A 26,809-nucleotide genomic window follows, 5' to 3' on the forward strand; every position below is an offset into this window, starting at 1 on the left:
GAATCATGGCGGCACCATGTGCCTCCACATGTCGCCGGCTTACGCATCAGTTGCGCGATCACTGACATAATTATGACGTAACACTGACAGTGACTTCTCGAAAGTTGTGACTCTGGAACATTGTTACTTTAGAATAGATCACTGTGACATTCCAGAACGGCAGTAATAAATAATGTCACCGTGACATTACTAATCATTCATCTCTAAGTGCTAATCTAGCGCCATGCACTTCATCAACGTCAAGTTGTTAGGAGGAGGCACAAAGGAGATATTATAAAAAAAAAATACCGATGAAAGGTTAAAGGGAATGTAAAAAAAGAGAAAAATATAAAACCGGTTTTTGGAATTACTTAAGAAGAACATAATAGCTAGTTAATAATAATTAGTATTACGATTGTTTTGAATTTGAAACGCTGGGAATTAGTATTTCAAATTTTTTTTATGAGAGGGGGCAAACGGGCAAGAGGCTCACGGGATGGGGAGAGGTGAGGCAACCGCCCATGAACATCCGCAACAACAGGTGTGTCAAGAAATGTGTTGCCGGCCTTTGAGGTGGGAGTATGCTTTTTTCTTGAAGGTCCCTAAGGCGTATCTATTCAGGAAGACCGCTGCCGGTAGTTGATTCCACAAAGTGGCTGTGCCTGTGTGGCCGAGGAAATTTCGAACAAAACGCGCGGTTGTGGAATGCCAGACGTCTACGTGATGCGGATGGTACTTTGCACGTAATGTCCGATGGTGGAATTCGGCCGCTGGAATCAACCCGAACAGCTCCTCTGAGCACTCCCCGTGATAAATGCGGTAGAAGATGCAGAGAGAACCCACATCTCTACGCAATGCTAGAGAATCAAGCCGATCGGAGATGACTTGATCGTCGATGATTCGAGCCGCTCTTCGTTGTATGCGGTCAAATGGAAGAAGCTGGTACTGGGGAGCACCCGCCCGGAGGTGAGAACAGTACTCCATGTGAGGCCGAATTTGCGCCTTATAAAGTTGCAGGCGGTGGCTTGTAGTGAAAATAAATAATGTAAATGTAATTAATTAATTGTTTCACGAATTCACATTTATGTTCTTTTATTATTTTATGGCTTACGCAACAAAAATATTTTTTGCATATTTACCATACATACTATGCATGTCGCAGTAGGTATCCGAACGCAAAACAAATAGCGGGAAAAGTAATAAATACTATTCATACATTTTGTATTTTTTCTAGTGACGTGTCAAATTGTTTGTGTCACACGAGACCAGAGTATTTTGTTTTCACGAGATCAGAGTATTTTGTTTTTTGTGCATTTAAATCCCTCTCTAGGCTAGTCTCAGGATTTTCTACGCTCGTAATTCAATTATAGAATACTTCGCTTGCGTGTACCTCCAGGAAGAGTGCAACCGATAGATCGGGCGATGTTGTCTTGTCGCTTGCCCGCCGCTCGTGTTTTGCGACAAAAAGATCTTATATAATAACTGATAAGTGTGTTGTATATAATTTAAATAAGTAATCTAAGTAATCACAGGGTACCTAATGTTGAGATTCTGGTCATATACCAGGGGAAATCCTAAACTGATATTATCCCAACAATATAACCTAACTGAAGTAACCATATAGATACAAATGGTTTCTTATTGTACATGTATATATTTGCCCAGGTTGGCAAGCCCTAGAATAGAGTCGCTAAGGAAAACATATACAGCAACCTATGCCAGCACTTTAAGCGATTGAAGACTACAGCTGTCTAGGGGATTCAGAACAGTAAGTATGTAACTTAAATATACAGTACTAAATGTACCTACAATAATTGTATCAATCATCATCATCAGCCGGAAGACGTCCACTGCTGGACAAAAGCCTCCCCTAAAAGATTTCCACGACAATCTGTCCTGCGCAGCCCTCATCCAACATATTCCACCAGATCGTCGGTCCATCTTGTGGGGGCCTACCAACTTGTCTTCCGGTATTGTATTATATATAGTATAATAAAACCGTAAGCGTGTCTATACATTTTTTTTCAATACAGCAAATTATTCATGTTGAATACGTCACAAATACCCATTAAACACCACGTCTTTTATTTGTGAAATACCTGTGCGTTTGTGCACCCTTATTTCTGTTTTATCATGTTAGTTTTGACTAATTACATTCCACTTAGACCATTAAAAATAAGTTAAATAAAATGATACGCTTTAGACTAATTAATTCAAATTGTATAATGAAATACTCACAAACACAAGCATGATGAAAAATGCAACGATGTAAGATGAACGCGCCGTCACCATTGACACGAACCGATAGTGCTCGCCGGTGATCACATTCCTGAAATAACATCACCATTTATACTAATTTTACATTTTATGTGTCATATATATGTCATTCGTCAGATGAGACAAGCCCCATGGCTGCCTTACGGCCATTCCCAATATACTATTTACAGATAGAGATAAATTACTACCGTTTACTGTCAGTAATTAGCTGTCAATAATCTGAAGCTTTCGCAATACACCCGATAAGTCATTCTTATCGCCTATATTGGGACGCGTGAATTGCAATTTCCATACAAACTTCTATCGCTTGTAAGCGAACGGCCGTTAATCTCCGCCGCGTATTAAAACATAAATGTTCCGCCTGGCGATTTTGAAGTGATAGCTTTTTATGGGAGGGAAAACCGATTCGTAACGTAACGCGTTACGGCGCCAGTCTGTCTGACTTCCCTTTCTTTTACGCATACGGCAGCAGTAGGCAGGTTCCTCCTCTCGCACTCTAACCAATTGTTACTTTTATAGGATTAAATAATACCATAATGTATATACACAAATTCTAATGTACATATTCAAGAATTGTAATTAAGTATTAAATATATTCTATAAGCAATAAAAGATTTTATTAATAAATAAACCTTCCTTACACTATCATATTAATATATCATAAAATTTAAGTGATAACCTAAGCTTTTCTCAAGTTACACAATATCAATATTAAATTGTTCGACTTCGATTAGTTTAAGTTATCACTTGTGTCAGTCGTCCCGAGACACGGTGAAGAAAAGCTCAAGCTTTGGTGGTCTTTTTGCCTTATCGGAATTTCTCAATTTGACAATAAATATACCGAATTATGATCTAGAAATTACCAGAGGTAATAATATTGGATGTGACCCGGTCCACGACTAATCTATGTATATATATATAAAAATGAATTGCTGTTCGTTAGTCTCGCTAAAACTCGAGAACGGCTGGACCGATTTGGCTAATTTTGGTCTTGAATTATTAGTGGAAGTCCAGAGAAGGTTTAAAAGAATAAATAGGAAAATGCTGCTAAATTAAATAAAAACAACAAATTTGTTTTTCCTTTGATGTGTCCATACATAATTTCTATGAGAGAATTTAAGAACGCACGGTTTGACAGTTCTGCTGTGAAACAATTTCATTACGACAGCAGGGTGCATATTTTACGAAGTAATTCTTGATGATATATATTATTGACAAATTCATATAAAAGAATTATTTTATTTATTATATACAGAACAACGTCTGTCGGGTCAGCTAGTATTTAATAAACTGTTCTAGACTCAATTAATTCAGCAACATGATGCTGTGCACTGACCCCGTGCAGAAAAATTAAAAAAATATATATATTTATGACGTATGAGAAAAGAGCTTTTTATGCGATTGACTGTGGCATACCAATGACATAATTTTGATAAACCTTCTCAAAAATATTTATCGTATGTGATCGCGGGGCTGAAACTACGTCATTTAGTCGGTACAAAAAATTTCGGCCAGAAATATTTTATGATAATTATACTTCGAAAACCGATACTGCCCAGTTTCAATTTATATGTAAACAACTTTCAGCTCATATAGAAAAATAATCAAAATAGTTATATTTACTCAATCTATAAACGTGAAACATATAACCAATATTTTTTACTATTCCTATACATCCTACGTAGGTGTCGTATAAATCACTATCTGTTAAATAAAAAGAATTTGAAAACTACACTTATACTTGGCGAATAAATGTGTTTAATCTACTAAGGGGCAGTTTCACAATGTCCAAATAACATAGCAGATTGTCATAGGCTGGATAAAATAATGTTTACAAAAAAGTTCCAAATAAACAGATTGCGTTTCACAATCACTTCACTGCTATATTTATTTACTAGACGACTTATCTGGCAGATCGGTCTGACAACCTCGCACACAATAGTGCCGTTTGACGAAATAAAAAAATAAAAAAAAAACTGTTTCATTTACGAAATAACGTAACACAAGCTCAGTGGCTCAAAAAATCAATCATCACAATATTCCACTTTCGTGTAACGACATTTGAGTAGGTCAACTAATCAATTGTCATGACACTTTCATAATTGTCCATAAGTCACAACATAAACAAACCACGTACAGTCAGCGTCAAAAAGATAGCGTCCATTACACCGAAAGTAAAATTTTCCACAAATGTATCCATATTTTTGATGTTTAATAGACACAGATATCACCCATCGCATAAATACCGGGTGGATGAAATGGAGAGAACTATCTGGGGTGCTATGCGATAGCCGAATGCCCGTGCGCATAAAGGGAAGAGTATACAGAGCAGCCGTCCGACCGGCTATGACATATGGAGCCGAATGCTGGCCACTCAAAAAGCAGCACGAACATCAATTGCACTGCGCAGAGATGAAGATGCTCAGGTGGGCAGGTGGTGTAACTAGGCTGGATCAGGTCAGAAACATACACATAAGAGGCACCTTTAAAGTAAGAACTATTCCAGATAAACTGCAGGAGAGCCGTCTGCGGTGGTACGGACATGTTATGAGGCGACCATACAACCACATGAGCAGAAAAGTGTTAGATATTGTAACTAAACCTCGAGGACGAGGAAGACCCCGAATCACATGGATGTCTATAGTAAATAAGAACCTGAAAGAAGCCCACATAAACAAAGAGACGACCCAGGACCGAGCCACCTGGAGACACATGATACGGAGGGCCGACCCCAAATAAAATGGGAAAAGGCCAGACCAAGAAGAAGTATCCATATTTTTGAACACTTTGTGTGGTTCTATGTTTTTCACGTTTATGGTGTCCCGATATATTTGACTAATTTGAATGACGCAATCTATTTGGTCACTTTCGGTGAATCGATGTATATGGTAACGATGGGTTTTGCCATGTTTTTGAATACAATGGGTGACGCTATCTTTTTGACGCTGACTGTACCTACCAAACATTATAGTAGAGGAGCCCAAGCGGGGATATTGGGATTTTTCGACTGCGTCAGAATAATTATTATTTTTATTATAACACTAGAAATAAGGGATTGCTTGTAACTTATTCTAGTAGGCTTCATAAGATACATAATAAATAGCTTTAAGGGTAAATGTATACACTTCTATAATAAAGTCCCAGCCACTGTTCAGGCATTATCTATAAATAAATTTAAATGTTTTATAAAAAAATGGCTCTGTCGTAATTCCTATTACTCCACTGCTGAATATCTAAATGATCTGACAGCCTGGAACTAGATTATGATTTCTTTATAGCGATAGAAATGACTGTACAATATTGTATATTTCTATTGAAAAGAGCACAAAAAAAAGAATGCTGAGAGTTTCTTGCGCCGCTTCTTCTCTCTCAGAGCGACATTTGTTTCCGAAGCGGTAGTAGTATCTAGTAGTTATTAGAAATGACATCAAAAAGATTCTAATGGAATCAATTTTGAGAAAATAAAAGCCTTTTATGCCTTTGATGCCTTTTACTATAAGAGGGGGCAAACTTGCACCTTGTGAACCTTGTACACCCCTTCATACCTGAGCCCTGTATATAGGGTTGAACGTCTAGAGCAGCCGATCGGATTAGTAAATCAAATCGATAGTCAGAACAACTCGAGCGCGTCAGATTGAGGTAAGGCACTTAATTATATAAAGTAAAGTGTGCATTTGAATAATATAGTAATTAGCGATACATAAGGCAATCGAAAAGTCACAAAGTTTCAAACCTAAAATTTCAAACCGTCATGTTAAGAATTCCTTCATATCATTGTTAGATTATGGGTCAGAGCGACAAGGATATTAAGGTTAACCATCTGTATAATAATCTGACGCGCTTGAGTATTTCATGGTCACGATTGTTTTTGCATTTTCAGAAACTGTTCATAAGTTTTCGGTGCGTCCAAATCGTCAGTCAGGCAGTTTGAATAGGAGCTACAATAGGGTTCACTTAATATCTGATCTCATTAATGCGAATATAATTTTTTATTCCTATTTTCTAGACCCTTCGTATGGCCACCCCCACAATGCTAAGCGGCAGATTAATATTTTTCCGCTATCAGAAACACGCGGGGCGGATACACTATTCATATCCGAAGCGCTTGTGTATTTGATTGTGACTGTTTTTTTTAACATAGTTATACACACTCCCTCGACCAGTGACAGGGTACAAATCATATAATTTTTTTTTTCTCATTAGCATCTAATCCTCACAATCCAATAAGTGCCCACGGCGCTCGAGCTAATCTCTATTTAACTCTTGGGCTCCCCACCACTATATAAATTGACATCATTTTGTCAAATGCTTGTCACTCAGGCAGGCGATCCATCAGATAAATGTGATATCTGCTACTACATCCATCCTATAATTTAAATGGTGCTTACCTGGTAGATAACACTAATTGTACACTGTGAAACGCAAATGATGTCTTTATTAGATAGATAAGTAGCAAGTAGCATACTCGTAACTTTACTTGGACATTGTGAAACAGCCCCTAAGTCTACGTAAATAAAAGATAATGTCAGTTGCACTATGCACTACAATATCATAATGATTTACCCTTCTTGCTTTAACTAAAACATTATCTCGTTATTGAATCCGTTGTTTTTCTAATAAGTATTTTTAAACCAAGAATGCGTTAAAGGAATTAATTTCAAATATTCCAGTATGGTAACATTCAAAGTACCTTAGATAGCCCTTATTATCCTCCTGTTCTGCCAACATCTTTATAGAAGCCATCAGAAGGTCGTCATATCCCAAGAACTCGTCCAGTACAAATCTTGAGAACGTGTCGCCGAAGCAGTCATCCGCAGAGGGATCCAGAGTCACTATCTTCACTGGTATTTTGAGGTGTAGTCTGGCATTGGGCGACAGTCGTAGGAATCCGTACTCCAGGGAATACTCCAGAATGTAATCCTCATCTGGAAAGATTTTATTATAATTAGGTACTATTGAACAAGCAGTATATATTTATATAACTTCAGTATTTTCATCGCTTCACATACTCCTCTAGGGTTGGACTTAGTATCCCTTAGCACGAATTCGGAGGTAAAAAATATTGTAGTTGATAGAGCGTTAGCCCACGATTATAATGATACCACTCTTATTAAAAATTAATGCACCGTTTTTACCTAAAACTGGTAAATCACGTAAATAAAACTGTAGATGAGCGCTGTCATGGCGCCGAGCGGCTAAAAACTGGCTAATAACTGTCAATTATAAATGAAAAACAGTAAAATGAAACGTAAAAAATAGTCTGGTATAGACTGGACGGCTTCATCAATTATCATTTTTGAACTAAAAAGGCTAGAACCCAGAGTTGTAAAGCCATTAAAAAAATAGGCTAGAACCCAGAGTTGTAAAGCCATTAAAAAAAATTATATTTCCTATGTTGTTTATTCCGTTTTCCTATAATGTTTATATTTTATTCCGTTTCTATCGTAAATGCGTGAATGTTCCCGAGTTCAGTGTTTTATTTACGTGTTTTACCCGTATAGAGGTTGTAGTTCTTTTTCGTTATTTTCTTCAAAACTGTGTATTACCGGGTAATAACTATCTATTCTAATAAATTAAGAGCGGGTATATCCTTCGGTTATACTGTGAAATCTACTCAACCGGTTGTAATAATACATATACCGTAAGATGCAGATGTCTGAGAAGATATTAGTATATAATGGTTATTACTAATACAGAATCTAATTTTGTTAACTTAGCAATACCTACTTATATACATTTCTGTTTTGTTAATTTATATCGCAAAACAAATGATGTCATGCCTCCTACCTTGTTTAACCTACGCATGTCAAACTTGGAAATTCACATCCAAATTAAAAAGTAAAATCACTACCTGCCAACGGGGAATAGAACGAAGTATGCTGAACATTAAAAATACGCAAGCACAAAAATAAGAGAAATCACCAAAGCAACGGATGTTCTAACTTACGCTAAAAAACTTAAATGGAAGTGGGCTGGACACGTAGCGAGCCTAAAGGACGAGAGATGGACCAACAGGGTAACAACGTGGAAGGGTCCAATCGGCAAACGTCGCAAAGGCAGACCCCACACGAGATGGGCAGACGAGTTGATAAAAATAGGTGGTCGCACATAGCTCAAGATGGTATTCTTTAGAGGAGGCCTTCACCCTCACTTGAAGATGCAAGCAAACTTATATTATTATTATCCAGACCTAAACAAATACGTGTAAATAACATCATAAACTTTCATTTAATTATTTTTTCTTTTGTAAAATATGTATGTATTATTATTATGGCAAAACAACGATTGCCGGGTCAGCACTTGAGATAAATAACTAGTAAAATTATGTAGTAGTAGTAAATATTTATTTAAAGTGGCAATGAGTTTTTGCCACTTCTCATGAAGCACAACATGTATAAGTTTAACATCCATACATAAATAAAAAACTTTTGAGTTGGACTTTTGTGTTGGGATATGTGTCGTTTCGCCGATCAGACTGGGCATGTGCTAAAAACGGACCAGGCCAGAAGAGTATCAAGAATAAGACAGCTTAAACGAAACAATTTTAGGCGACAGGCGTGATTTTATGGATTTATGTACAATTTCTACAGTACTATTTTGTGCTATAATTTATGGTCACTCGATGTTTAGTGATCAACGCCAACCATATTCTCTTACAACACCAGAGGATCACAGGAGCGTTGCCGGCTTTTAAGGAAGGTGTACGCGCTGTTATTGGAGGTACTTATGTCGTATCGTCCCGGAAACACCGCACAAGGCAGTTCTTTCTACAGCTTTGTTGTACGTAGAAACCTCCTTGAAAACCTCACTGTGGAGGCCACACATCCAGATGGTCGTCACGCCAGTGGGGATGATATCCCTATTTATAGCGTGTAGTACGAAGGTGAAATCGGCGGCAGGAATCAGGTGAAACAGCTCAAAGCGCGTTCCAAACGCGCAAAAAAAACTTCTCAAAGTTTTTTAAGGTTGTAGACATCTGATGCGCAGTTTCTAATACCGCATCATCCATCAATTTTGGTACAAATTTCATTTGTATATTTAATACCAGTAATGTGGGAAATCACTTGAAAAAATAACACACATTACTTTCTACAAATGCAAAAAGTAAAACTCATTTGTATTTCGAAATACGGTTGTATTACACCCACGTTCGACTTAAGTAACTATAAGGCGATTATAATACGTGGTTCAAGCTCGTGCCACTGAGAAATCCAATTAAATGACCACTAGAAATTCCTACTTAACATCCCACCACATAACCCATAGTCGCCTAATGAACGGCAAACATTCAGGTACCACATTAGGACTACAGAGCCAGTTGCGATTGTTTACGATATGTTGTGACCAATGAACATTCAGAATACCGCGCCCGCTCACCTCAGTTCTTTGAATGAATTTTTTGCACTGCGTATATATATAGCACTAGCCGTTCCCACCCGCTTCGCTGGGCGAATTTTAAAAGGAAATAAATTAATGAAGGAACCTTGGAATTAAAAAATAATAAAATTTGTAAAACAAAATTTTATGAACGATGCGGGACTCGAACCAACGACCTCCAGCGTTCCGTGCCGGTGCTCTAGCCAACTGACTTAACCGTTCGAGTGACGTATCGTCATAAAATCTTGTATGCTTTGTTCAACTCTCAGGTTGTGGCTTCATCTACATGATCTACTTTACAGTAGATTTTTTTTTGATTTGAGATGTCGCTCTTGTACATCTAAACAAATTGTTTAATCCTAGAAGTGAGGGTTACTTTAAAAACATAACAAAAAATACTATGTCGCTATAAACCATTTAGGATAAATTTCGCATCGAATGGTGGGAGTTTCATGTCGATACGATCAGTGATTTAGGCTCAAACAAAGACCTTTTCATTATATATATATAGCATTAGGTGATAACTGGGTTATAAGGGCGATGGAAGTTAATATTCTGCAAATAGTTACCGTAGCTATTAGTATAAAATGTACAGTCCACACTATCATATATCCATTTGTATATAACACTGGCAATACAAATACATACTTTAGTAACTTAAACACAAAAAAAATAAAAAGTTTTGTTACATGTTTTATGGCAATATCTCAATGGGTGAGATGATGACTGTATAAATTGGCCGACTTTGATGGTATTTCGTGTCCACATATAACGATTTCATTTAACAAAGGGAGACCTAATGTTCGCCGTTGTTCGTCGTGGTTTGTATGTGGAGGCCTCAGGTGATCATTCCCGCTCATTACTTAACTTATAACGCACATCCAAGTTTTATAGTGTGTGTATGACTTGCCTCGTAACATTGTCATTATTATGACGGGTACTCACGATATATACAGGGTGTCCCAAAGTTATGGACATGAAGGGAAAGTACCTTAAATATCGAAGATAGGCTATTTTATTGAAAGAAGACTTTATGTTATTTTTAAAAGTTAGTACTTCTGCATTCAAAGGTTTTCTAAAAATTACTTGCCTCGTCTGGGAATCGAACCGACTTAAATGTAAAAAAAAAACACCCCTACTTTTATGATGCCAATCGAGAGAATGGCCAAAAACTAATAACTCTTCTTAAGTAACATAGTATGTCGGTACTTTGGGACATCCTGTATATATCGTGAGTACCCGTCATAATAATTACAATGTTAAAGTTCCGTATCCTTTTTTAACTTAGTTTCCCAATCTTTTAATTTCCGTTATTGGCATAAAGTAAACGCTATTGCCAAAAGAAGAAAAAAAAAAAAAAAAAAAAATGTTAAAGTTCCGCGATGATAAAAGTTTGTTGTTAAAAAATTTAAGCCTTCTTTTGTCACTCACCTTTTGAGGAGTCATTGGAAGCAGCCTCTTCGGCAGATTCCTGAAAAACATTTTCGATCACTTTACAACAAAATATTTACATTTCTATGCAAAAAAAAAGTCAATTAGGTTTAAAACTAAATAAGCTATATCATGTGGAACTATTAGCCGGCCCTAACAAAACCAAGCTACACTTCACTATGGCTCATTCTTATTGTAGGTACAATAGGGACCTTGACAAAGAACCAAGAATCACAACATCTCTCACTGGGCTAATGTTAAGATTGACTGAAAATTTACCGAAATCCGCAACAGCCTTTATGGGTTGCAACAGAGAACATGTCACCTGACGGTACGGCTAGAGATAGGTGAGTGGTATACCACTGAGTACTAAAGTGTCAAGTAGTAGTATGCAAGCACGATTTGTGTTCCAATTTGAAAGGCGCCGTAGCTAGTGTAAATACTGGGCTAGAGACACTTAACATCATATGTGTCTCAAAGTAACGAGCACTACCGCTGTACCGCTCGGAATGGGTTTTTTTGAGCTATACTGCATTGGAATAGGCGGGGCTTATCACTTGTCGTCTCATCAGTCTCGTTAAAACCAACTGAGATGAGTAGAGGAAGTAAAGAATATCAAGCTCATGCTGCCCATGTAATATATATAATATGTGGTGTCCGGGCGCTATATATCATACCTACAGGCTATGTGAGAATGTTGAGCCAAAGTAAATTTTACGAATAACTATTGACTGATTTCAATCAATCATTATACTGAAAAACATAGGCAGAACATTTGAGATACGATATTTGTGCAGCTTTCCTGCCAATCAAACCACACTAAAAATGGAATTTCATAAAACTTTCAGCCTACATACTTGTAGATTATACTTGAATGACACACTTTCGGCCCAGTTGCACTTTCCAAGAAGATATACTATAAGAAACATACTCCATAACACATCTTGGGCATTTTAACACTAGGTCAAGGATGTAAAGATAGGATAAACTTAAAGTAAATTATAGGCTGATATCATTGATAAAGTATGTTTGTTTACTGAATGTCTATAAAAGAATAAAATAATGAAGAACTATTATAACTTTTTAAATAGTTTATGTTAATAATTTATATTATCATAATTAAGATAAATGATTAGTGCAATGAACTCTTGCAGGTTGTGATATTCTTTGCCAATGACAGTTCATTTGCATGTATTTCTGCGGACAAAGTAGATAACAATTTAGCATGTACAAAAATATATTTTAATTTTTTTTTTATAAATTTTGGAACAGGATGATTAGGATGTTCAGCTGATGGCAATTGATATGCCCTGCCCATTATAATGCAGTGCTGCTCAGGATTCTTGAGAAACCCAAAATTGGTCACCTTGAGACATAAGATGTTAAGTCTCATTTGCCCAGTAATTTCACTAGCTACCGCGCCCTTCAGACCAAAACAATAATGCTTACACATTACTGTTTCAAGGCAGAAAAAGGAGCCGTTGTGGAACCCATAATATAGCCGGCATCCTCTGCAAAGAAGCCTTGCACTGGTAAATGCCCTTAGTTGCCTCTTACACCCTTGGGACTTCCCTATTCTTTTTATGCCCCAGGGAAGCACAGATAAAATTAAGATTTTTTCAAAATCAACTCACACTTTACTTTAGGAGTAAGAGAAGAGGAATAAAAACAAGTTTGCAGGTCAATTAATGTTAAGTGATCACCATCATGCACATAGTCTTGTAACGGCAGATAAATCCATAGGAGTGTCCAGCCTTTTAGTAAGGTGTATGTGCTTTTTCTGAAGGTTCCACAGTTCAGTGGTACATGGGAGGATCTACCTTGAGAACCACACTGTAGATGAATGACACACAATAAATGTAACATACGAGAAAGTGTTGGGTTAAATGAGCAAAAGGTAACTGATACACCCTGCTCACTAGATTCAAGTGCCACTCAGAATTTGTGCATAATCCTTATAAACACTTTTCACTTTGAGACATAAGTTATTAAGTCTCATTAGCCCAGTAATTTCACCACAGCACCCTTCAACTTCACTGGAATACAATAATGCTTACACATTACTACTTGACAGAAGAAAAATATGCTGCTGTGATGTGCACCTAGTTGTCATTCTGTGGAAGGCAGCCTCCAAATGGTTGCTGATGTTAATGGTGAGGATGATCATCATTTTTCAAGTTGTCTAGAAATATTTCTATAAAATGGTGTATACTTTTTTTAGTAACTATTAAGCAATATTGTTTCCGAAAAGTCAATTAATATTATTTTAGTAAAAACCTGGCCAAACCATATTCATATATAAAAAACTTAGATATTTATTAACTACTATAACCTTGCATACAATTTGCTTAACACCACACAACAAAAATGAAAACTCCGGTCTCCCTTAGAGGACCTGAACCAATTTTACCAGAATAAGGGTTAAATACCTGAGCATGATAGGTCACACTCACTCAATACCCACAAATACAGTACTCATTGCACTAAAGTATTCACTTCAAAAAGCTAAGTCCTTCAACTAATTTGACCCAAACTCATGGACTTTTACATTAAATGTCTGTACTATATTCCCAAAAGTTTATTAAGATACTTACATCAATTAATTTTAAATCTCTATCCATATCTTCAACAAGACCCATTATGCCTTCCCAAATTGAAGATGATGGCTCTTCATCCTTCCCAGGTAGTATAGTTGTATTAGAATCTATCATCTCATCATTATTTTGATTTCTTTTAAAATTTCCTTCGTAAAATGATTCAAGATCTTTCAAATGTTGCAAAGATTCACCTTCATTGAATTCTGGTAATCGAGTTATGTTACCGTAATCTGTACCATCCCGAATGTAATCATCTTTTACATCATTATTTGTTGATGATTCTATATTAATAAACCTGTAAGGAATATTATTAATATAAATAACTATAAATATGTACTCAATATTATATTCATATTAATATAACATAGATATCCCTGTTTTAGGTCATTATCATTTTTAGAATCAATAATAAAAAACCAACTTAAATTTCAATTTAAAATAATTAAATTATGATTTCCACATAACCATTATATTTTTTAAGGGTTCTAAGGAAATTTTATATGGTTTATGTTTAAAACCATATTATATGAGAGATTTATTCAGGCCCTTAAATAGGGATGTAATTTTGTTTTAAAAAGAAGTACATATAAGGCAGCAATGCTTCAATTATCTTTTCATATTGCAAGAGGGCATGGACTGCTGTAAACAGTAACCCTTAGGTGTTCTGCCTGTGTATTTGTTTTCCTACTCATTAAAAATAATATTTTATTTATTGGTACCCAAAGTTTTAAACAAAAGAATTTATTGGTACCTTTAGGGGACAAATTCTGTCAATAGATCTGGCTCATAACATCAATCAATAAGTAGGTACAAACTTAACATTGTATTTACACAATTATTTATTAACATGATAATTGTTAAAAAAAATGTTTTAATTACATCTTAGTGCACAATTTACTCTAAGGTATAAAACTTGAAAGTGTGTCAACACCTTTATAGTGATTAATGCCAAACAGTTACATTTTTAATTTCTAGGTCTAGCTGTTGCAATCAATCAGATTAAATCAATTAATATTTGCAGTAGATATGATTGAATCTGTATTTAAATATACTAACCCTTCAGTTGGCAACATCCCAAGCATTGAATTAAGTTCATCTTTATCCTTTTTTAATTTTCTTTCTTTAGCATAGCTTTGTTCAATTGTATAATCCTGAGATGGATTCCTTAGTATTTCTACCCTTAAAATACCTTCTCTAGGCCATGAATCTTTTACATGACTTAGACATGTAGTTGGTGTTCTAGAAAATGCTATGTGTATGTATGCTAACACAAAAAATGCTACTAATGCTTTTAACAGAACTAGAAATTCAAAAAACCTTCTCACAGGTCGAGGAAATGTTCGAGCATATGCTATTGCAAATTTAAAAAATAGAGCATGAAACAATCTTTCTCGAACATTGAAAAGTGGATTTTGGTTATTATTTCTATTTCGATTCATTGTTGGATTGATCATTGGGCCTCCGGGTAGTAAATTATTCTCTGGATTTGCTCCATGTGGTAAATTGTTCATATTATGTGGTCCTGCAGCATTACTCATTGTCTTTTAATTTCTGATTAAATGATAACATCGATACTATTACTTCCTCTTATTTCATCAGTTATTCCACATTATAATACATTTATCTGAAAATAAAAACATGTTTACAAACATTAACTTTTGTAAGTTTCACCCATTTGTTATCTATGTGTAGCCATTAAATGCCAAAGTTAGAGGACAAATGTAAAAGTTGTCGAAAGATATTGCGAAAATTAAAAAAACATTCAATTGATGGTGCTTACAGACCGATCATTCGACATTGACCTCAACAAAGTTTACTTTTAATGAATAATAATTAGTTTACATATAAATACGATATTAAAACGCTATTTAAATAAAACGTTATGGATGTTAATCTTAACATTATCAGCTAAGAGACAGTTGATGGGAAATATCAGGTGGAACATAATGCCCTAGAAAAGTAAAAGTGATCATAATCATCACCGAAATCACAAAATGTCAATTTACTCTCACTCGTTTAAAACTATTTAAAGACTTGGCACTAGACGTGATATAATTACCGTATATGGCTATAACACAAATAACGTTTATTTGTGATCACAATATTATTATTGTAATGTGAAAACAAAAATCAGCAGACACTGGACATTTGTGCTGACTGTCACTTTATCAGTAGGTATACAATGTCGCTGTCGACTGTCGCAGGTCGCTAGAACTACCGTCTACCACAGATAATATCGAAATATGCCAGACTCGTACCCACATACTTTGATTTTTTAAATCGATAAATATGATAATTAATATGTATGTAAACTATTAATTGCATTTACTTACTCAGTTAAATTTAATTGGGTAGGTACCTTATTATATTGCTACGGTTTATAACTACTAAAATATGATTCAAAGGAATTTGCAATGGGGTTTTTCATAAAATCGGTCATAGAATTAGAGAATTTAAGTAAGTCAAATATTCCACTAAATATCTTTATCCTATAATATGAGCCATAGGGCATTGTATAGACTATAGAGTACACCAAAACAAAATGATCACAGTGAGTATTATTAGTTACCAGGTCTTTCAATAGGTGTCTCTGAAAGGCAAAGTAATAATAACAATAAAATATAGGAGTCAGGTATGGGTATTTGTACTATTATAATATTATATACCTTGAATAAGGTTGGTTATGGCCTGAAACTTGTTAGACGAAATAGTAAGTACGCGCCCACAAGATGATCTGGTCAAGATACCGGAATAGGTTGGATGATGATGATGACCGATCGTCGTGGAGAATTTAGAGGCCTTTGTCCAGCAGTGGAGATGTTCCAGCTGGTATGATAAATATAGCAGTATACAGGCTGCGGACTTGTACCGCTTGGTGCCTAATATATGAAGCTTAAATAATAATAATGTACAGTGTCTGTTAGATTTTTAACGGACTTCAAAAAAGGACGAGGTTCTCAACTCGTCGGTATGTTTTTTTTTATGTTTGTTACCTCAAAACTTTCGACTGGGTGCACCGATTTTGGTAACTATTTTTTTTATTTGAAAGCTGGTGCTTCCCGTGTGGTCCAGATCTGACAATGGCATCCATGAGAAAACCATCAGTCTTAAATTTGCTATACGTACGTATAGCAAAGTGGATGATAAATTTACGAATAACTCAATATCACGCCATTATTGATATCGATGATTATTTTTTTACTGGAAAGGATATACTTCAAAGATAGTTTGGTTTGGTTCTGATTACGGAATCCGTGACAAAGTAACGGAACTCTTCAATTCTTAGGGGAAATTAACGATACTCGGCCGAATCTTTTTTATGCTATCCGGATAATTAAGTCATCTACCATAACATAGTTATGGTCAAGTAATTGTCGTAGTCGAATGTGATGATCAATGGGACTCCTTAACGACTTACAGTAAGGGTGAGATCTGTGGCAGAATTGGCTGACTGCCTGTAATCAAATTGCAAAGCACTTACATTCAATGCTGCATTGAAAAATTTTGAAGTCGGTTGTTTTTTTGTTAAAAATTTTTGATACAACAGTAGGTATTATAATGTATGACGACCCATATATCTCAGTAGTTAGCGACCCTGTTGAAATCTCGGTAGGTGCAAACATTTATATGAATATGATGTTTGTTTGCGATTCATGGGTGTTTATATGTATTTATGTATGTATGTACATACGTGGGTAACACTGAAATGTTTAGAACTGGCCAGTTAGAACCATTGCTAATGAAAACTTTTTTGAATTTCAATTTTAGAATTCTTGGGCAACCTAATGTAGTTTAATGCATTCCTTTGTCATTTGTTTTTGTGAATTGGCGGCAAATCTAAAACTCTTGTTACATGTGAAAATGAACGCGAGAAAATTTTCGGTCAATGATTTATTATGACTTTCGTTATGGGCTTACTCAACAACAAAACTATGGTAGGCTGCGATTAGCATTTCTTAAGGACGCCCCATCTCGTGCCACTTTTCGCAATTGGTTTAACGAGTTTAAGCGTGGACGTAGCAATCTCAGTGATGATCCGCGTGATGGACGTCCTTTAACAGCGACTACTGAAGATAACATCAGTGCTATAAGCAAAATATATTACACGAACATTTAGGCGTCAGCAAGCTTTGTACCTGATGGATTCCAAATACTTTAACCGACGACCAGAAACTTCTTCTTATGGACTGGTGTCGCCAAATGTTTGATAAGTTAAACGGCGTAACTCAAATGCTGTATTTGACATCGTCACAGGTGATGAAAGCTGGATATATTGCTATGAACCCGAAACTAAATTACAATCAGCCCTGTGGGTGTTTCCTTTCGAGGATCGGCTAAGGTAAAGAAAGGAAGAAGTCAAGGAAAAAAGATGATTGCCTCATTCTTTGGTCGGAAAGGTCATTTCGTGACAGTTGTACTAGAAAATTGAAGGACAGTTACTGCAGACTGATGTTTCAATCGCCATTTGCCTATTGTCTTGGTAAAAATTCGACAGCAGACCCTTCGAAGCAGGATCCTCCTTCACCACGACAATGCTTCAGCTGAATATGGCAGGTGTCGAGATAATGAGTCATCCGCCATACAGTCCTGGCCTGGCGCCCTGCGACTTTTATTATTACTGAAGATGCGGTGAAAGCGTACGAAAATACCATAGAAGAGACCCCTAAGGAAGAATGAGGCCATTGCTTTTCTCAGTGGTTTCATCGAATGCGACTATGTGCAGAGAGGAACGGAGATTACTTCGAAAAACAAAAGAATTGGCAACTTTCTACATTAAGCCGTTTTTCAATTTCTAAACATTTTCAGTGTTTCCTAGGTATCGTATTATATGTATCGTGATCTTGTACCCATAGTAGGCTATGCGAAGTTTGGCGCTAGGCAATTTGTGGATATATTTTTACACACACAATTATTATACTTTTTATTACAATTTAATCTTATTTCCTACATTTTATTCTTTGTTAAAAAATAAATCTTATAACTTAGATTAGGGATTGGTCTCTGCTGCGCTCCAACTAGATACCGCAGTTGCCCTAATAAAAAAGCGATTGTTCTTAGGTAGTGCGGTATCTAGTTGGACCGCAGCGGACATCAATCCTCAATCTAAGTCTTATAACTATATTTATATAACATATTTTTTTAACATAACATATTCTTCTGTACGTGTGTTGACAGTGAAATCCTCCTAAACGGCTGGACCGATTTTGATGATTTTTTGTGTGTTCCAGTGAATATGAGAATGGTATAGATTCTCAATTCTGTGCATATATAAATCTCCTGTCCATGTATATGTATGTTAGTGAGCTGCTCCTAACGGCTAGAGCGATTTTTCAAATTTAAGACATGTGTACAGGACAGGACGACAACGTCTGTCGTACAGGATAACATTCTAATGTAATTGGCAAGATAAGTTGTTTAAAAGACGTGTGTCAATATTATATTTATAAAAATAATATACATATAAAAAATAGAGTCCCTCCGGCGTAGGTTCACGATCTTCCGCTCGATGCGTGCCTTTCCAAAAACAGCTGCCTTCTGTAATTTACCCATAACCCATTAGTGGCTACATCGTACCTAATAACCGCTAGCGGTGAGGACAGACAAGCTAGCGAGGAACTCTAGCAACATAAGGAGAATCCATTTCAACTTCATCTTGAGACTTTACTGTTTTTATTATATTTCAGTATTTTAATACATTCCGGGTACAAAGGTGGGCATAATCTTTCGCACCATGCCCGGTTATGTGTGTTCGTTAGCGAGTATATCTGCTGTCGCTATTCAGGAGGTCTACTCGCAAAATCGACAACGATACGTTCGGAACGATACGATAATACTCCGAATATAACTATCCTACTCTAACAAATATTCGAATTCCCTATCGTTTATCGTTACCATAGACTAATATTTTGATTTTTTTACGATGTTAGTGTGAATGAAATATGTTCAAACCTAAACATTATTTGTGCTATGTCGCTGTTAAGTGTCAAAAGTCAAAACATAGTTTAGGCGCTAAGGACCATGCCAGACTCTGCACCAATTTGGTATTATTTACACATAATGTAAATGTTAATAAAATATGTAACGAATGTGTCCATTTAAAATTGAATAAATAATACAAAACTTGCGGATAATAAAATGTAAAAAATAGTAACTCAACCCTTCTCGTCGACTTCCTATTTCTCAGGCGGCCATTTTCATTATTTCTACGCATAAACGATCAAAAAATGACTTAAATGACGTAGTAGTAAAAAAAAAACTGTTGAATAGTAAATCACATATAATTATTTCAATAATATTTATTAAGTATGTATATTGTATGGCAAATATATCTATACAACTTGAAACGATAATAGCATCGACAGCCTAGAAGGTGTCGTTGAGATTATCGTAAAGTGACGTTTGATTATTTGTGATATTCGTCTCTGACATTTTCATCTTAGAGTATTGTTAGGACCGATAGTATCGAATAATGTTTCTTTCGTTCAATCATCGTTTCGACATTGATTACGATGAAACTAAGAGTAGGATTCGATACGACTAATTTAAAAATTAAAATAATTAAACCACGATTTATCGAATATCGATTTCAGGAGTAGGCCCCTGGATCGTACTACCGATAGGTACTACCTATCGGATGACACTTCAGTACAGATTTGTTCTCTACCACGAAACTGAATGTCACACGATGAATCACGTCAAACATAATGAGAGGAGTGATCTCGAGTGCTTTGTATTAAAGAAAAGGTAATACAGTGCAAAGGGTTATGTAAATAATAAAAAAACCTTAGGCATTTACGCCCTAAAATTGCATACGTCATACTCGTGGACGGCCGCTACCTTATGTGGCTGGATGTTCCTCGAACAGCAACAAATCTTCTTATTGATTAAATTTAAAGTTACCTATGTAGGTTTATTACTCAAGAAAACTTTAATTCGCATGTAAAATATCCTTGATATAATAATTGCAATACCTACCTTTATTTATTTAAAGCGGGTTAAGATTTGTTACGCATACTCAAAAATTCTGGAAGTTTTTTGTGATTTATTTACATTTTTAACCTATCTACTCAAGTTTGAGTAATATTGTTGCCACATTTTGTATAGATTGTATAAATTTAATAATATGATGAAGCTGTTAATATTTATATTGAATATCAACTTTTCCAAAGTATAACAAAGTAATTTTATGAACTAAATTAAAAAAAAATCATTGATAATTAGATGGTAATTAGATGGTTTTGCCCTGTGCTGCCTCGGGGCGTAAAAAGAATAGGGTAGTCCCAGGTCCAAGGGTGTCGTAAGAGGCGACTACGGGCTTTTTGAAAGTGGGAGAGTCACGCTGCTGTCTTATGACGTCAGCACAATCGGGCCAGACTCGTCCGGGTTACTTACCACACTCGCACAGAATACCGGCGTGAAGTAGCGGCCTAGTGCCGCTATGTTTCGCATAGGTTAGTGTCGAGGACCGGAGGCCATTCCCCCCCGTCCTTTCCCCCCCCCCCCCCAACAAAATATGAGAGCGGTCCTAAAAAATAAATTACCCCAGGAGGGTACCGGCTCTTGTAGAGCCGGAGAATCCCTCCCCGAGCATTCGCGCTCGGGCTGCCCCTCGTATTCTGGGGAGGGCACAGTACCGCGTATGTCACAGGACAAACAGGGCAGCAACACCACGGCACCCCGCTCCACGCTTAATGTGGACTTTTGTAACATCCGGGGAATTCACTCCAACTTAAACGCCGTCCACCACCACCTTGAGACGGTGCAGCCGGCCTTGTGTTTCCTTACGGAGACGCAGATATCTCGACCTAGCGATACGTTATATTTAACGTACCCCGGGTACAAAATTGAGCATAATTTCATGCCTCATGCCGGGGTATGTGTGTACGTTAGGGAGGATATCTGCTGTCGCCGTCTCGGCAATTTTGAGGGTAGGGGCCTGTCTACTCTCTGGCTCCGCGTAGATTTAGAGGACCGCGTCCGCATCTATGCGTGTGTCTACAGGTCCCATAGTGGTAACGCAGAAACGGATCACCTCATGGGCTGCGTTCAAGCGGCATTTGATGACGTGCTTGCTCAGATCCCCTCCGCTGAAATCGTAGTCTTGGGTGATTTCAACGGGCACAATGCCGAATAGCTTGGATCACGTACCACAGACTACGCAGGGCGATCTGTGCATAATTTTGCATTGGCGTATGGTCTGTCCCAATTGGTTGAGTCGCCGACGCGGCTCCCGGATGTGGATAGCCACATGCCGTCCTTATTAGATCTTCTGCTGACTACACATCCCGATGGTTACCAGGTCTCTGTCGACGCCCCTCTCGGAACGTCCGACCATTGCCTGGTCAGGAGTGTAGTGCCTATCCGACGCCAACGTCGCAGACCACCAGCGACCCGCCGCGTTTGGCACTACAAGTCAGCAGATTGGGATAGGATGCGTTCCTTTTTTGCATCCTACCCTTGGGGCAGGGTTTGTTTCCTTTCGGATGATCCTAGTGCCTGCGCCGTTGCAGTAGCCGATGTGATACTGCAGGGCATGGATATTTTTATACCAAGCTCTGTAGTACCGATCGGTGGCAGATCACAGCCCTGGTTCGATGCGTCAGTTAAAGCAGCATCTGACTGCAAAAAACAGGCGTATCGAACTTGGGTTGCGGCGCTGGGCTCAAAGGATCCGAACTGCAAAGTTCTGAAGAGGAAATATAACCGTGCCTCCAGATTTTTTAAGCGGCAAATCGCCCGTGCGAAATCGAAGCACGTCGTCAAAATTGGCGAGCTGCTTTCCAGTTACCCGACCGGAACACGCAAGTTCTGGTCGTTGTCGAAAGCTGCTCTTGGTAACTTCAACCAGCCGTCCATGCCGCCGTTGCACATGAGGAATGACACCCTGGCCCATACGGCAAAAGAGAAAGCCGATCTACTGTGCAATCTTTTTTCCTCCAACTCGACTCTTGACGACAACGGAAAAACACCGCCGACCATCCCGCGGTGTCAGAGCTCCATGCCTGAAGTACAGTTCCGACAGAAAACTGTTAGGCGAGCTCTGTTTTCGTTGGACGTCAGGAAGTCGAGCGGGCCGGATGGCATTTCTCCAATCGTGCTTAGAACGTGTGCCCCTGAGTTGACGCCGGTGCTAACGCGTTTATTCCGGCACTCTTATTCAAAAGGCGTAGTCCCTGATTCATGGAAGTCAGCCCTTGTCCATCCGATCCCAAAAAAAGGAGACAGTTCGGATCCGGCAAACTACAGGCCTATTGCTATTACCTCCCTACTCTCCAAAATTATGGAGAGCATAATTAACCGCCAGCTCTTGGTATACCTTGAGGGTCACCAGTTGATCAACGACCGGCAGTACAGCTTTCGCCATGGTCGGTCGACTGGCGATCTTCTGGTATACCTAACACACAGATGGGCGGCGGCTATTGAAAGCAAGGGGGAAGGCCTGGCAGTTGGTCTGGATATAGCGAAGGCCTTTGATCGTGTATGGCACAAGGCGCTCCTCGCAAAACTTCCATCATTTGGGCTTCCCGAGAGCTTATGCAAGTGGACCTCCAGCTTCGTCACTGGGCGCAGCATACAGGTCGTTATCGACGGTTATTGCTCGAATCCCAAGCCCGTGAACGCTGGAGTGCCCCAAGGCTGTGTGCTATCTCCCACGCTGTTTCTTCTGCATATCAATGATATGTTGGACACCGCCAACATGCATTGCTATGCAGACGACAGCACTGGTGATGCCGTATACACGGGGCATGCAGGTCTCTCTCGGGAAAACGTCGACCAGTGCCGGGTGAAACTTGTGTCTTCTATCGAGTCCTCTCTCGAGAAGGTCGCGGAATGGGGTAAGTTGAACCTTGTCCAATTTAACCCCCAGAAGACTCAAGTTTGCGCGTTTACCACTAAAAAAACCCCATTTGCCGTATCACCGCTCTTCGAGAACACTTCCCTTAAAGCCTCGCCTAGTATCGGAATACTGGGTCTCGAAATCTCGAGCAATTGCCAATTCCGTGGCCATCTGGAGGGCAAAGCCAAACTGGCTTCAAAGAAACTGGGCGTCATAAATAGAGCACGGCAATACTTCAAGCCGGCCCACATTCTAGCGCTCTACAAAGCGCAGGTCCGGCCTCACATGGAGTATTGCTGTCATCTCTGGTCTGGCGCACCCCAGTATCAGCTCGATCCATTTGACCGCGTGCAACGCAGAGCAGCTCGAATTGTCGGGGACCCAGTACTCTGTGAACGGCTGGATCACTTGGCGTTGCGTAGAGACGTCGCTTCATTGTGTGTCTTCTACCGCATTTATCACGGGGAGTGTTCCGAAGAGCTGTTCAACCTGATTCCTGCCGCCGAATTTCACCTTCGCACGACACGCCACAAGTTACGATATCATCCCCACCATCTGGATGTGTGGCGGTCCTCCACAGTGCGGTTTTCAAGGAGCTTTCTTCCTAGTACCACGAAGCTGTGGAATGAGCTTCCTTGTGCGGTGTTTCCGGGACGATACGACATGGGTACCTTCAAGAAAAGCGCGTACACCTTCCTTAAAGGCCGGCAACGCTCTTGTGATTCCTCTGGTGTTGCAGGAGAGTGTGGGCGGCGGTGATCACTTAACACCAGGTGACCCGTACGCTCGTTTGTCCTCCTATTCCATAAAAAAAAAAAAAAAATCAAACTTTACCAAAAAGCAAATAAATTTATAACCAAAGACAACACTATTATCATTTGTAGGTTCTTACTTTTTTTGAGTCAAAATTAGTCGCTTATTTAGGCAAATACAGAAAGCATTTTAGTCTTCACTAGTAGTCGTAATTTTATGGATCGTTTGTAATACAAAGGTAATGCCTTACCTTTCGTTGTAACACAAGAACCCCGAGCATCATAGAATTTAGAGAGAGCAAAAAATTCGTCGCATGCGTACTGAACAAAAGGCATGAAAATTTTAAAAAGCCCCATCACGGTAAGTCTGATTGACAACTGAATAGCGTGCGAAGCTTCACGAGCATATAAAAGTCGCCCATTCAAGCTATTATGAAAATTGTCAAGTGACAGATGAAATTTTAAAGGGATGAATTCTTCTATCAATGATTTAGGTGTGGTGATTATTCTAATAAAACGTGTTGCGTAAGTGTTTGGTAGGATTACAAATTACCAGCTGTAGCTTTGTTCGAGTGGGAATTATGATGTGTTGACCATTTGAATAGTTCGCCAAAAAAATCTCGGATAAATATAAAAAGCTATTCCACGACACCCGTATTTTTATATATCAAAAAGTAGCCTATTAGTTATTCAAGACTATAATCATCTGTGTGAAATTTCATTGAAATCCATTCAGTAATTCTAGCATGATTGACGAACAAAACATACATATTAATAAGAATACATGGATGTTGGTATGTAGTACGTATCAATAAGCAACATCAAATTTTGTTCTTGAGTTGAATTGGATTCTGTGAAAGATACTTGCCGACCTAATCTGGTTGGTAGTAGAGTATCTACGTGTTCCATCAAGTAATGTCGGTAATTTATTTTGACTTATGATATAAGTAAAATTTTACAGAACTATAAAATCCTTCCAATAGTCGATCGATAGTTTAGGATTATTTTGAATCCAGATCAATTGAATGCATCTTCATTGCAATCTTAATTTGCAAACCCGCTCAGTCTTAGTAAACCCATAGTTTAATTTTAGGTTATTACTAACTGTACCTACTGACTACCTGAAACCAATATATTTTCTATTAGCATCAGCTTAGTACCAATTTTAAGATGTAGAGAAAATTTAATAGGTATTTAATTTTTAGTTAGCTTGTTTTAAGGTGTAGGTATGCATGTTTGAAGTAGGTATTTTTTATATGTGTACTTATTGAATGAGACAGGTTTGAGCCGTCACGGCGTCGGCGATGTTACGCTCGTGTGATGAGAGTCACGCCGTGAGAAGAGTTGTATGTCTTAGGTATTATTAGCCTCGATAGTGTTTGCACTTCTGTGGTGATGTTTCATACAGTTTAGAGCTATGATACTGTGTTAATACTAACAATAATATATAAACCAGGAATGTATGGGTGGGGGTCACCGTTTTGGCATTTATACCAGCTCTTCTTTATTCCTTGAAGTATGTCCATTATATGTATATTAAACAACGAGAGGACACTATGATTAAATTCTACCAAAACTCATCGGTCTATAGCCGATATAATCTCCGTTGCAATAACTGGCACTACTTCACAATCACAACTAAATATAACAACTGCAAAGGACACGGAATATGGGGTTAAATAATTGATAATAAAAACGTAACTTTTACGCAAAAACCTTATGAAAAGAAAGTAATTATGATACACGTTTTAATCCTATAGAGAGTTTTTTATTTAAATAGAAACCTTAGATTTCTACAGCACCAAAAGAGAGCAATACCTACTGCATATTATATGCCAGGACTTGCATCTTATAGAGGACTAGAATAGTTATTTTGTCACAATTTCTCCCTCCAAAGCATCCATCATCAATTATCTGCTAGAGCCTCTAATGACATAGCCAGCCACTTACCTAAAAACTTTTGTAATAACACACATATTAAAATCAACCTTATATAATATTGCGTTTCTTGTGTCTAAATCTGCAAAGAATAAATGATTAGTATATACATATTTAAAATACTAAAATAATAATTTAACTAAGATATTATCTAACAAGATAGCTTTTTGTTTAATACTAGTTTAGAATACTTTAACAAAAAACTTAGTGTATACCGAATTAAAATAAACATAAGTAAGAATTCCAGTTAATCGGCATAAGTTGAAACTTAGATAAAGCCTTCGAGATAAAGAAGTGAACGTAAATTACGGACCACTAGAGTTATAAATATTCAAAAGTGGTTCGGCGGGTAGGTTGAAAAAAGTTGACGTCTCAATTATCGAAGACTTCTCCGAGGTGAGACGGAGATATATAATTTATATTATTCACACGGTTCTTGTTTCCTGTTTTATATTTTAGAAACTATTGTACATATACTATGGCATAGGTTTTTAATAGATAAAATAAAAAATGTTATCTACAGCTACAAATAAAATTGATACCTATATATCGTTTGAGATGGTGTTTATTCATTATTAAAATACATTGTATATTAACATTAAGCTGGCATATATAAATTA

The 26,809-nt window shown here is 37.6% G+C and overlaps 1 protein-coding gene and 1 long non-coding RNA gene across 3 annotated transcripts in view; one reads left to right on the plus strand and one right to left on the minus strand.

Moving 5' to 3' along the window:
- The window catches only part of LOC126971928 (membralin), a 152,508-nt gene extending 136,643 nt beyond the window's left edge, over positions 1–15,865 (minus strand). Inside the window, exons 1-6 of the mRNA XM_050818439.1 lie at positions 15,721–15,865; positions 14,718–15,285; positions 13,659–13,956; positions 11,065–11,104; positions 6,947–7,181; positions 2,218–2,308 (exon numbers count right to left, since the gene is read on the minus strand). Of these exons, the coding sequence (XP_050674396.1) occupies positions 2,218–2,308; positions 6,947–7,181; positions 11,065–11,104; positions 13,659–13,956; positions 14,718–15,199 (1,146 nt within the window). The 5' untranslated portion in view covers positions 15,200–15,285; positions 15,721–15,865. The remainder of the gene's footprint in view (positions 1–2,217; positions 2,309–6,946; positions 7,182–11,064; positions 11,105–13,658; positions 13,957–14,717; positions 15,286–15,720) is intronic.
- LOC126971976 (uncharacterized) overlaps positions 1–26,809 on the plus strand; it is a 500,026-nt gene that overhangs the window by 341,480 nt on the left and 131,737 nt on the right. The gene's annotated exons all lie outside the window — the stretch shown is intronic.

Source organism: Leptidea sinapis, chromosome 25 (genome assembly GCF_905404315.1).
Source record: "Leptidea sinapis chromosome 25, ilLepSina1.1, whole genome shotgun sequence".
NCBI lineage: Eukaryota > Metazoa > Arthropoda > Insecta > Lepidoptera > Pieridae > Leptidea > Leptidea sinapis.